This window comes from Psittacula echo (assembly GCF_963264785.1).
Source record: "Psittacula echo genome assembly, chromosome: 2".
In the NCBI taxonomy this organism is placed as follows: Eukaryota; Metazoa; Chordata; class Aves; order Psittaciformes; family Psittacidae; genus Psittacula; species Psittacula echo.
Genome location: NC_137737.1, coordinates 66,489,881 through 66,502,096, shown reverse-complemented (window position 1 = coordinate 66,502,096; position 12,216 = coordinate 66,489,881). Strand labels below are relative to the sequence as shown.

Here is a 12,216-nt window from a genome sequence, read left to right as displayed (position 1 = left end):
ATTCTTCAGCAGTACATAATAAAGCCAAATAAAGCTATGGGAAATTTGTGGAGGAACTTCCTTCTGTAAGCAGGTCCTTGTAGAAAGTAGAATGGCTTCACTTCCACAGTGAAGAACAGAAAAACAGAATTCTTCAGTTGTGGGGTGGGTACATGTGGCTGTTGAATCTAAAAGAGTACTACTACCACATTTAGCAGTGGAACTCAGCTGCCAGTAGCCCAGCTATCTTTGTTTTATATTCTTGCCTTTTTTTCTTCTTTAATTTTGAAGTTGTTCAAATCTTATCTAAGCAAGCATAACATGTAAGAACAGCAGTACATTTTTAATCCTCTTCTCTGGAAATTATTACTGCATTGCCATAACTACAGGCACATACACCTTCAGCTTCATTTTCACCTGTGTGGCCTAACTTTGTTTCAACCTTATTTAAACATTCACCATGATTCCAGCGGTAGGCCAGTAAATCAAAATCCATGCCCGGACAATCCTTAGAACAGACAAGGGCAGCTAATTTTGCTTGCCAGGAAATAAAACATATATCTAGACTCCTATTTAGTCATAATTTCACAGCCCATTTAAGCTCACACTACTGCTAACAGAAGCAATCCTGCCCTGCCCTTGCCACTCCATTTTTTGTCCCTCCAGTGCTTTCCCCAGACCAAGTACTTTTACAGCTACATCACAAACTGCAACATCAAATGAATCCACATTAAAAATCAACCACATTCTGTCAGTTCAGTTTTAACCTGAAATGTTCCCAGTTGGCTGTGGGAGTTATCACCTGATACACATGTTGGCCTGCAGATGAGAAGAGAAACAGGCAGCCAGAGGAAGGCTAAACCACTTCTTTCAGCGCAGTTCAGGCTTAAAAATCAAAACACCCCATGGCATTAGGCAAATAACCGGTCTCACATTCACAACGCTGTTATCAAAGGCAAAATGCAAAAGCTACACACAGGACATTTCCACCACAGATAGGAAGAAGGGGACAGCATAACAGGACAGGACAGCTTCCCTCAAGGGTTACTTCTTACTTTTGTGGTTTTTATTCATTCAAGGCATCACAGACTGACTTGAAAAAAAGAAAAGCCAGCTTCAGAATTATTTGCCATTAGGACAACCATTATTTCTATCAAGTTATAAATAATTCAGAAGTTACAGTTACTGTAACATGCTGTAACTCCAGCTTTTAAGTAACTCAAAGCTTCTTGTCTTACAAAGTGGTATTACTGTGCCCTCATTATATGCTGAATAATTAGAACAAAAAAAACCTAACATTGGTAAAAGCTTTTCAAACTTAAGCTAAAGGCCTCAACAGCAGAAAGAATATCTTCTCTACAATCTTACATGGGAGTAGTACAGCTTTTAATAAATTATTAGAGGAAATACTATTCCAGAACATTAACTTCTGCTTTATATCCAAAACTGAAAGGGACGTTCCCTGGTCTCCGAAAGCCAGTCTGCATGATGGCAATAGGCCGTGAGAATTTTCATCATTATCACTACGCTTCAAAAGGGGGGGAAAAAGTGACTATCAATCAGAAAACAACATCTTGGGCATCCATCTATGACATCTTTCTGTGAAAAACACTCACATTAAGGCTGGTCATTTGGAACATCACGCAAAAAGGAACTGCATGCACCATCAGCTTCGTTATCAGCTTTACAAACAATAACAGTTAGCCTTCTTTTAGCTTGGCTTTGAGTTTTGCAAACTCAGAGGTCTGGACCAAATTTTGTGGGGCTGAAACCAAAACAGAAGGAGTTCTATTTTTTCAGCTTTAGTTGAGTTAAGAAGTTAATTGATATGGCATACATGCAAGGTTGGAAATTTGTATTATGGGGTTTTTAGCATGCACACTGCAGCCGAGAGATTTGGCTTACAACTTCGATGCACCCTAAAGAATCCTGTGGGACAAACTGGCTGAAGGTAATATCCATGAAATAAAAAAGGTGAGAAAGAAGGAAATATATTCCTTCTCTAAGGTCAGCTTAATGGGTACTTTATAAACATATGGTGGTAGCCTGCAGCAACTTAAAAGTCTAAATGCAATTTCTAGATTATTTACTTTCAGAGCATGAAGACTCGCAGTTTAAGAACAGCACTGAAAACTCTATGCTAAATATACAATTAATAAAAATAATTATAAGCATCTCAAAGAGTGAGACAGTGGACAGTCTCTTGTCCAAGACTCATGGTTTCTGTCCTCTTTATTATTAAGAACCTCAAAAAGTATTTGTACATTACAACTGACTTGACTCACACGCTTTACATCTGCAAACTCCTCTTTGCGTTTCTTAAAAATGCAGGCCATTCCCGAATGTAGCTGAAAAATTTTTATTACATGTTTAAATTGAGTTGTAGGGCCCAGGGGAAACTGAGTTCCTGTCACTGAGGAGCCTCAAAAGCTTACTCTCTCGATTGGACTCCCCAGACCACAACATGATTAGCAAGATGCCTAGTATAAGAGTGAAGTTTACCCAAAGCAGTAGCAGATTTTTTTATCCAAAAGAGAATAAAGCATAATCCTCAAAGAGAAAAGTCTTTTCCCTAACATACAAACGAGGGAAAGGGCAGAGAAGACCACCCCATTCTTGTGGGCAGTGAAGGAAAAAGCCATCATGTCTAAATGCCAGTACACAACGTTGCCCAGAAATATTGGGGAACATGCATCTCTACCCACTCACATAAATCTGTTTTAAAAATAGGCACAGAGCTGATTTCCATATGCATATTGTTGAAAGAGATGCTGATTTCTCCAAATTCACTCCCATCGTTCTGAATTTAAAAGCATGCATTGCTTCAACACTAATCTGCAAGCAAAGCTAAAAATGAATTACTCGCAATATACAGTTATTCCAACTTGGCTCAGACAACACAGTATCAAAGTGCAAAACTAAGATTAGTAGATTATGTCAGAATGAGCTCCCATGGTTTATTTTTGGACTTTATAAATATCCTTAGCCAGTCATCATAGCACGTGTATGCCAAAACATGCTAATCTCCTGCAACTATCACGTCATTCAAAAGATGTCAGACCAGCAAGGCAAGCTCAAAGAACTGAAAGCACAGCGCAAGGATGCGAATACCACAAGCGCTCCTGGAGTGCAGCAGCAGGCCACTGTTTCTCAATGTGATTCTTATTATTTACATTTCTTCTGGCCTTTAGGATGTAAAACCAATATAGCAACAGCTACAGATCCAAAGTTGCCTTTTTGCAGAGCAAATCAAGGTAAGAACCTGGTAGAAAAGGCCACAAGAACCCAAGTACGATAGACCAAGCAGATTACACATTACAGAAGTGAGACATTTAGAAAGAATTAAGTCATGCCCCTCAAGTGATGCAGTTATAAACTCTTCTGGAGGCACTGTCACGTTTTTCCTAAACTGATTTTAGCAGTGTCAAAATGTTCAACTGCAACTGTAGTGATCCTACAGGCAGTAAACCAAACCAGACCTGACCAGAAACTATTCTTGCTCCACAGGCCTAAATGCACAAAGTGTACGAAGACTTTAGTACAGGTTTCTCATTTCCTTTTCAATGCATTTCTAAAGACTACAATCCCATTTTTATGCCTGATAAAAGGAGTTTTGTTCTCCCCAAAAAAAATATGGGATATGGTTTATGATACATCAGTCCAGGATGAGACATTTGCTGCAGAAACTCTGAGGCCATTCCATGTACCACTCTTTCCTATGTGGAACTGACAGAATGGCAATTTCCACCTGAGTGTTTTTAACTTGCCTCCATGCTCCGCCAAGCTGGTTGCTCTGAACAGCTTTCTGCAGCAGCATAAATTAAACTGACTAACTTTGCATAGGATCAGATGGGGTACACTCACACCAATCGTCTGCTTGCAGGACAGGGAGCCACGATCTCTAGCTGAGAGCCTCAAGACACAGCCTTCAGCGTGGCAATGCTGTCGGCCACTGCTCAGTTTTGCTAGTGATTGCGTCCACACTTGCAGGGCAAGTTGAACAGCAGCATATTACAGCTTCAGAACCTTCAACTGTGTAAGGAAGCAATGGGCAAAAAGAAAGCACACGAGGAGGGGAAGAGCACTAGCATATTTTCAAACAAGCCCTCGCTACTATAATGAAAGGGTTTATTCCTTTCCCACAGCCCACCACTGGAAATACCAGGCCTCTGCCGGATTACTGAAGGAACAACATCAGAACAGGATGTCATTACAAGGGAAAGTGTGAAACCCGAGCAAGTGAAACAGCAAATGGTTTTAAACCCTACTGATTCATTGAGAAAATGTTTTCTGTGACTGAAATAAACCTACCTCTATACAAATAAAAACCCAGAGTTCCCAAATAAAACCTGCCCGTTAAAACCCAAGAAGGATCCCATCCAATATTCCCAGTAGTAGTGAGCCAGCAAAACAACCAACTCATCAAAGATCTAAGAGAACACCAAATACATTTTGGCAAGCATATTATTTCCTGTATCTGAATTTCAGCGCCAAGCACTCCTCACATACTAGACCTGAATTTTACAGGCGATCTGCAGCTTTTAAGTTAACTGGTAGCTTCCTACCACTTAAAAAATACTCAAAATAAAAAATGGTAGGAAGTATAAAAAGTATATGGGAACTATACCCCATCATACCCTTGGACATTAAACTCCAGGTATGTTTTACCCTTTTCTCTTAAGTTGTAACAACAGGTTAAGGGCCTTTGTATTGAAGGTTAACTGCTAATCATAAAACCAGTCAACAGAAGTGTTGGCCTGAAGCATAGGGACATTTAGGGCCATCAGTGTCAGGAAACAGCCCGGGTTTGGCAACACTGAAATTTGCATTATTAGACTTGAAAGTCAACCTTCCCTTAATCTTAACACAGAAGCAGTCAAATCCATCAGCACTACTGTTTTCGGACTGTCTACCCACTGAGGCAAACAATGCATCATTTACACCTGGTTTACATTTATAGTTGGGAAGAAAGCCATGCAAAGGACTAGTGGGGGGAAAACCAAGATGTTTTAAACGCAAATTTGGATTCTGTAGCAATGCATGTATTCCTCTGCAAATTCCACATCTGCTATCACACAAAAGCTGGGTGCCTGTAATAAGAAAAATCATAAACATGTCTCTGCTTTTCTTTTCCCTACTTCAAAATTACCTTTAAGCTTCCCTTTCACTTGAGTGCTGCAAACTGGAAACTTCAGAAATGAAAGCAGCTGGTGGGTGTTCCCCCTCCTTCCCCAAGTTCACATTGATTGAATTCAGTCACTAAACAATATTAAAAAAAACCTCTCAAAATCAACCCCCCAAAAAACCATTTTCCTCCTCCTCAAGAACTTGCAGTTATGTTCAAACCAGGAAATATCAGTAATGTGTATAAACAAATTCTAAATTTTAAATCTAGTCTCTTTAGCTTCCTACTACGAGATATAAAAATTGACCTACTTTATGTAATACTCCCACAGCTGAGTCATCACAGTATCAACTGGTCTCTATCAGCTGCACTGTATGATCATCACTCCAAAAGAATTAAGTATCTCTACTGAAATGCCTCTTTTATCATATTATGTTTAAAATACACTGTTCACAGTGTATAACAGTCCAGACCACAACTGGGGAGGGGGGAAATCTTTAAGCAAGTTTGCACTGTGTGAAGTAGTCCCTGTACAGCAGATGCCATGCCTCGCAGCAAGAGCTTGTAAGCTACAGGACAGAATATTAGACAAGGCTGCAGAAATACAGATTTGTTCCATCTCTGCCACTGTTACAGTATGTAGCTTCAGGCAAGTAATTTAGACTTCTTTCTGTTTCATCAAACAATAAAATGGAGGCAATGCTGCTCCCTTACAAAATCAGCTGACGTTTATACCACACTTTAGCATATGCATAACACTAGCTGTTCTTTTACATCTACAGAAAAGGAAGGGGTAATGTATTTTTAATACTGGCTTAGTAGGCCTCAGAAGGTGAAAGTGCTTAATGAACATTAGAAACTCTTCACAGGGGCCTTAATTCATTATAATTCACTCTGGACAGCATCTTATACAGACTCCTGTCTTGAAGTCCCATCAGAGCGAGCAGGAGCCTATTAGTGTCTCAAGGCAAAGCATCTGTTGACAGCAAAAAACAAATATTCCTTTTTTTAAAACAAAGACTTAATTACTAGTTTCTAGTTAAGTGCTATTCTACGATCACAACATAATGTTGTAGTCTCAAGAGACCAAAAGAAGGTTAAGAGGAACCCAAACTCAGATCTCAAGTGCAGCTAGCATCCTTACACCGTTAGCTGAAGTTATACATGCAGGAAAAAAAAGTAAGAATTGACCATGCTATGCTGCTGGCATTGTTACCAAGAGCCTGAAAAGGACCCAGCACAAAAAGGTTCCAGGTTATCTGAAATAAGATGCAATGTACACTGAATACTACCTCTACTGCCACTGGTGTATTTACATTATTTATTGTAGGAAGTGGTCAAACTTAAAGCACACTGGCAGTTGTGGGGCTGTGGGAGGTAAGATGAAACTTCCACAGGCAAAAAAAAACAAGGCAGGAGGGTCCAGGGTCAGGCCCCTACACAAACATCCCTTACTGAGGAAAAGGTGGTGCTGTCTGGTCACCATCCCCCACAAAACTGCCTGAGCCCACTTCAAGCACGTCCAAGTAAAGACGATTGTTTCAAAGGTCACAGCACTCATAGGAACTCTCCTTGGATGTCTGCAGCACACTAATCCTGGACAGGCCTCCATCTGAGGGGTTTACCAGGCCGTCTGCAGGTGAAGCGTGTCACCTCATGGCAGACTACAGCACTTTTACTTCTGCAAGGACAAGGAAACAAGCCACACGAGGTGACAGTACTCCATTATATTTTGCCATCTGCTACCAGGGCAGAACTGTGCAGGTATTTTAAGACACTAATCCAGGTCTGTCACTCTGAGACCTAAGCCAGCAAGAACTGAAGATTTGCTATTTGGCATCACAAAAACGGGCAGAAAAATGTACCTGTAAATTTATGCCTAAGACTTCAAAGCTCTTCATTTAGGAACTATTAATTCTGAGCGCATACTGAATGCAGTCTGGCTTCTCGGCTGATGCTTTACAAAGCTGTCACTTTTCTGAGGCTTGAGCCAAGAGGCAATATTTGATATGTAAAGATGTTTGAGAAGGAGGAGGGTAAAGTGAGAAGAAAGATTTGTATGAGTCAGCCATAGTGATAGCGTTTTTAAAGCACAGGAAAAAGATGCATACATGGATTTCCTCATTCCTGGGTTATCAGTCACAAAAGATAACGCTCTCGAAGTTTAAGAGAACTTTTAATTGTGACCACTTACAGAGCAGGCAGCCAAGCCCCTCAACGTACAGACTTTACTCCATTGTTCTCACCACCTTTTTGTTTTCAGAATTCATTCCACAAATGCCGAAAAGCAGCAGCCTGAACAGGCTCTGCTCCAGATACAACAGCCCGTAGAAATTAAGAGGAGCGGGGCACTGAGGCACCACCGCTCGGTGCCTGCGCACCTGGGGGCACTCGGCCGGACTCCCGCTCCTCACGGCGGGTCATCATCCCCGGCGCAGCCCTCACCTCAAGGTCCCCGCAGCCGGGCAGCAGCATGGCCCAGCACTGGGCGGACTGCTGTTCCGCTGCGGGCCGGCAGTGGGGCGGTGAGGCTACAACAAGGGCCAGTGAGATGAGGAGACTAGGCCTCCTCAGCAGCAGCCAACCTTACGCACCGCCTCTCCCGGGTCACCTGCGGCAGTACCTGGGTGCTTAGGGCTGAGACCTGCTCCTGGAACGCAGCTGACACCGGAGAGCCAGAGCCTGACATGACGGAAGGGGACTGTGTTGTGCCCCCAGCCCTGGATGAGCTGCCCCCGGCCCCGACTTGGGGGCGGGCGAACACACCTGCAGCCGCGCAAGCGGACAACAAAAGGCCCGGTTGGCACCAGCAAGAATAAGAAGGCGGCGGCGAAGAAAGCCGCGTCCCGGCGTGTTCTACCAGGCTGCCGCAGCGCCCGAAGGTCACGGGCAGGAGGAAACGTGCCACGCGTGTCGCCACGCTGCTTCCTCACGCCTCCGCCCCTTCCCGCGGGGCGACGTGAAGGGCCCTTCTCTGCGCACGGGGCGGCGGTTGACCAACCTCCCAGCCCCGAAGCCGGCAGGGCCTCGCAACCCCGCACCTGCTCACCTGGCCCGGGGCCGGGCCGCCCCCTCTTATCAAACCCACCACCACCCCCCCCCGCCCCGCGCCGCCGAGCGCTGCTCCGGGGCCTACTCCCGCCCCGCCGGCCCGCCTAGGCTCTGACGTCACGCCAGGGGCGGCGGGGGGGGGGCCGGAGCGACGAGGCGACGAAGATTCCACGGCGCGCAGGCCCTTCCCTTTGTGACGTCACGGGAGCAGGGCGAACCTGGCCGGGCGGCGGCGTGGCCGGCGGCCCGCGGGCTCCCGTCACAGCCCCGGCAACCTGTTGCTGCCGCCAGCGCGTCCCGACGGCACCGCCGCCCGCGCCCCCCGGCAGAAATACACATGGGAACGGGAAAGGGGGAGGAAAGGAAGGGGGAGGAGGATTAAAAACACCCGTCGCCGAGAAGTTGCAGCCGGAGAGCACACACGACGTGTTGCCCGCCCCCCGCCGCGCCGGCCCCATCCCTCCGATCGTTCCCCCGGGGCGCGGGGCCAGGTGGGAGGTGTGCACAGCCCCGGCGCCGCATTGTTCGCCCCTGTGGGCTCGGGGCGACCGCGGGAACAGCGGTTCGGGGCGATCGCCCCCACCCCTCCTCACCCCCCCTCCATAATTATTAACACGGCGGTTTCCTCTCCCCCCCCCCCGCTTTTGTCTGCCTGCCTGGGAAACGTGGACGCCTCGCGTGTTTCGCCAGACTTTCCACCCGCCGTTCCCGTTTCGATGCAATACTTTAAACTCGCCGGCCCCGGGTTCCCCGCTCCTCTGCAATGCGGATGTATTTTAATTCGGAAATTTCGGGGGGGGGGGGGCAGCTCCGAAACAGCGCGCAGCCCCCCTCCACCCCCAAGGGCTGCGTTTCAACGTCGCGAGCAGCCGATAACGGCAGTCAGCTGGAGCCAACTGCAGTTTTTACCGAATCTACGGAATAGCGAGAAAGAAAGTGTCCCGAAGGTCACCCTCCCTTGCCAGGAGACACCCGGGGCTGCGAACGATCGCCACGAACGACAGGCGCGAAAGCAACTCCCAACTTTTAGAAGCCTCTCATCCAACATACCCCAAAGACAGGATTTAAATATACCCCCCTCCCCCCAGAAAAAGAGTTTTTTTTAACGTGCAGATCAAACCCATTATTCGCTCTGCTGCATATTTGGCTAATCCCCTCAGTTTTTCCAAACGTAAAGAAAAAAAACTCCCCTACGCCAATCAAAACGTAACTGGAGCACGAACAAAAATCCAACTATCCCCCCGCATTTATACGTTTAAAGGATCAGACAATTACAAGGGCTCGGTTAAGCGGCTGAATAAAGAGACAGGCAGAAACGCTGCCCGGGCTGCCGCGGCATCAGCCCCAATTTCCCGAGCCACCCTAATGAATTATCTTAAAACTGCACCGAGCCATTTTCTCGCCATTCTTCAAGTCAAGGCCGAGGACCGGGCGATCCCCGGGCAGTTCGCTTCCTATCGCACGGTAGGCGATAGAGCAAGCAGCAAGCGATCCCCCGCAGGAAAGGGGATGTGGTAGTGCGAGAAGCCAGCTCGCCATAACGAGACACTCGGTTTCAACTTAAAGGGCTTCCAACAACCGCCGCCGCCGCTTCACCAGGCAGGGATACACACAGGCAGCTCACTCAAATAAAAACAATATGCATCTATACACACCTATGGCATGCAAGGGCGCGATATTAATAAAACCGCCTGAAAAAAATAACGCAGTTTCGTGACATTATCGAGGCAGCCCCTCCGCCTTTCATCTAAAACTAGATTATGATTGTGTCATTTGAGGTCAATACATTTATTCACTGGAGGAATCGCTGCACAAATCTGGGCTTTTATAACCCAACTGGATAGAAGATTTCCCCGTTAAAAAGGGGCCTCCGAAACTCCCACACCACAGAAAAAAACCCAGAAAGCCAGTCACACACTGGTTCCGAAAACCTTGTAGCTGCAGGATTAGCGATAAACTTGACATTCACTGCCATTTCCTAAAACTGAGAGTCAAACGATAGATGTTACGGGCACTTACGTATTTCTTTTGAATTATATTCCTCTTGGGTCTTTCTTTGCTCATTCTGGTATCCAGATTCTGATTGCAAAAGGGGACAATTGCTTCATGAATTAAAGCCGCGACAATAATTAAAAAAAAAATTAAAAATACGGAAAAAATCCTGGGGGGAGGGGGTTGTTTGTAGTGGTATCTTGTAATCCGACTTTCTTTCCTCACAATGTGATTCTCCTAGCAATAAATCCGAGGAATGGGGGACGAAAAAAAAAAAAAAAAAAAAGGAATGCGAAGGAGACAAAAAAAAAAAAAAAAATCACTTTAGTGAAACATCATAATGGAAAATTTCCCCCTAAACACAAAAAAAAACCGACGCCCTCGGTATCCCCTTTTTCCAGCCACCTAAGCGATCTGCAGGTCCTTAGTGTCAGAGCTGTAGTTACATCTTGGAGAAGAAGGAGAGGGGCCAAAAGGAGAAGATAAATACTCGAGACGTTGGAAGTCACGTTTGTGCCGCTGCAGCAGCGGCAGCAGGGAAAGCGGCAGAGACAACTCCAGCTCCGGCAGTGGCAGCTCCGGCAGTGGCGGCTCCGGCGACTCCGGCAGCAGCGAGGGCTGCGCGCACCGTGTGTGTCTCCGCTCCTCCAGCTCCCCCCTAACCAATGAGAACAGCTCTCCGGCAGCAACTTTAAATGGACCTGGCTCCCTTTTTTTTTTTTTTCTTTCCTTTCCTTTTTTTTTTTTCTTTAATATATATGTCTGCGTGTGTGTGCGCGCGCGTGTGTGTATGTATATATATATACACACACGGGCGCACGCACACACACACACATACATACACCGCTTAAGGGCCTGCCCTTAACTCCCAACCGGGACAGCAGCCGCAACGCCCGGCCCCCGCTGCGTGCAGCGCACGCAACAGGCCTCGCTACACGCTTGGTGCAGGTCAGGCGTCACACGCTCCCCTCCTCTCCCCCCCCACCCCTCCTCCCACCTCTTCTGTTGTTTGGCATTTAAGCGCGGCCACCCGGCAGCCAAGGTCGCCGCTAGCTCTGCGCCACAACCCGAGCGCGGAGTTTGGCGACGGTCCCTCACCGCGCAGCACGCTCGGCCGCCCTGCCCTGCCCCCCTCCCCTCCTATCGTCTCCCTGCCCCGCCCCGCAACAGCCTCTCTCCTCCCAGCTGACAAGGGCTACCCCCCTCACGCTCCAACCCTGCGCCCGCCGCGCCTCCCCCGCCTCGGGCAACGCACCGGGGCCCGCCGCGCTGCTAGCACCTGGCCTCGCTTGCAGGGTTCCGCGCAGGGCCCGGAGATCGTCCTGGCTCCTGGGAAAGTTGTAGTCCCCTCGCCACAAAATGGCGACGGCGGGGAACTACATCTCCCGGCGTACCGCGCGCGCCAGCTCGTGCCCGCCGCCAATTGGTTGCTGCGCGAGGAACCCCTTTCTCGACGCTCGTCTTTTCCTTCCCTCCCCCCCCCAACCCCCGCCCCTTTTTCTGATGGTTTCCCCTTCATGCTTGTGTCACCCCCCTTGCCGTCTCTACCACCGAGCGCCGCAGGGGGGTTGGGGATGTGTGTGAGGGGCTGCTGGGCATTGCGGGATGCCGGTGCGGAGGGGGGGCGAGGCGGCCGCCGCCACAGCCCGAGGGAGGGGACGCCATGGCTTGTGAGGGTGGAGGAGAGAGGAGGGGGAAGTTTACTGGGAATCGCTGACAGGGAGCGGAGAGGCAGGCAGGCGCCGCGGGAGGCTGTCGGGAGAGAGAAGGGATTAATGTGTCTGGGCTGAGGTGGGAAGCGGCGGCACGAAACTTGGTGTCTGTGGCCGCGCCGCCGAGGGGCCTGCAGGGTGGCGGTGTCAGTTCAGGACAGGCTGCCGGGCCGGGCTGTGTGAGGCTCGCTCGGTGTGTCTCAAAGGTGTCCTGAGGTGCGCCTCCTCCCTCCGGAACGCCTTTGGCCCCGCGAGACCCAGGCCCTCGGGCGGCGGCGGGTCGGGCCGGTGGTCCTGCGCGCGGGAGAACAGCGTGTCTGTGTGGAAGGATGCTTTTAAATTCGCGGCTCCGCTGGA

General features: G+C 48.2%; 1 protein-coding gene across 5 annotated transcripts in view; it reads right to left on the bottom strand.

The window, feature by feature from the left end:
- Positions 1 to 11,607, bottom strand: part of JARID2 (jumonji and AT-rich interaction domain containing 2) — a 218,544-nt gene extending 206,937 nt beyond the window's left edge. The window contains exons 1-2 of one of the 5 annotated variants that reach the window (XM_080609914.1): positions 11,403 to 11,607; positions 10,175 to 10,384 (exon numbers count right to left, since the gene is read on the bottom strand). In XM_080609914.1, coding sequence (XP_080466040.1) covers positions 10,175 to 10,219 — 45 coding nt within the window. In that variant the 5' untranslated portion in view covers positions 10,220 to 10,384; positions 11,403 to 11,607. The other 4 variants (XM_080609911.1, XM_080609912.1, XM_080609910.1 and 1 more) reach the window with 4 other exon arrangements.
- Positions 11,608 to 12,216: the final 609 nt, after the last annotated feature.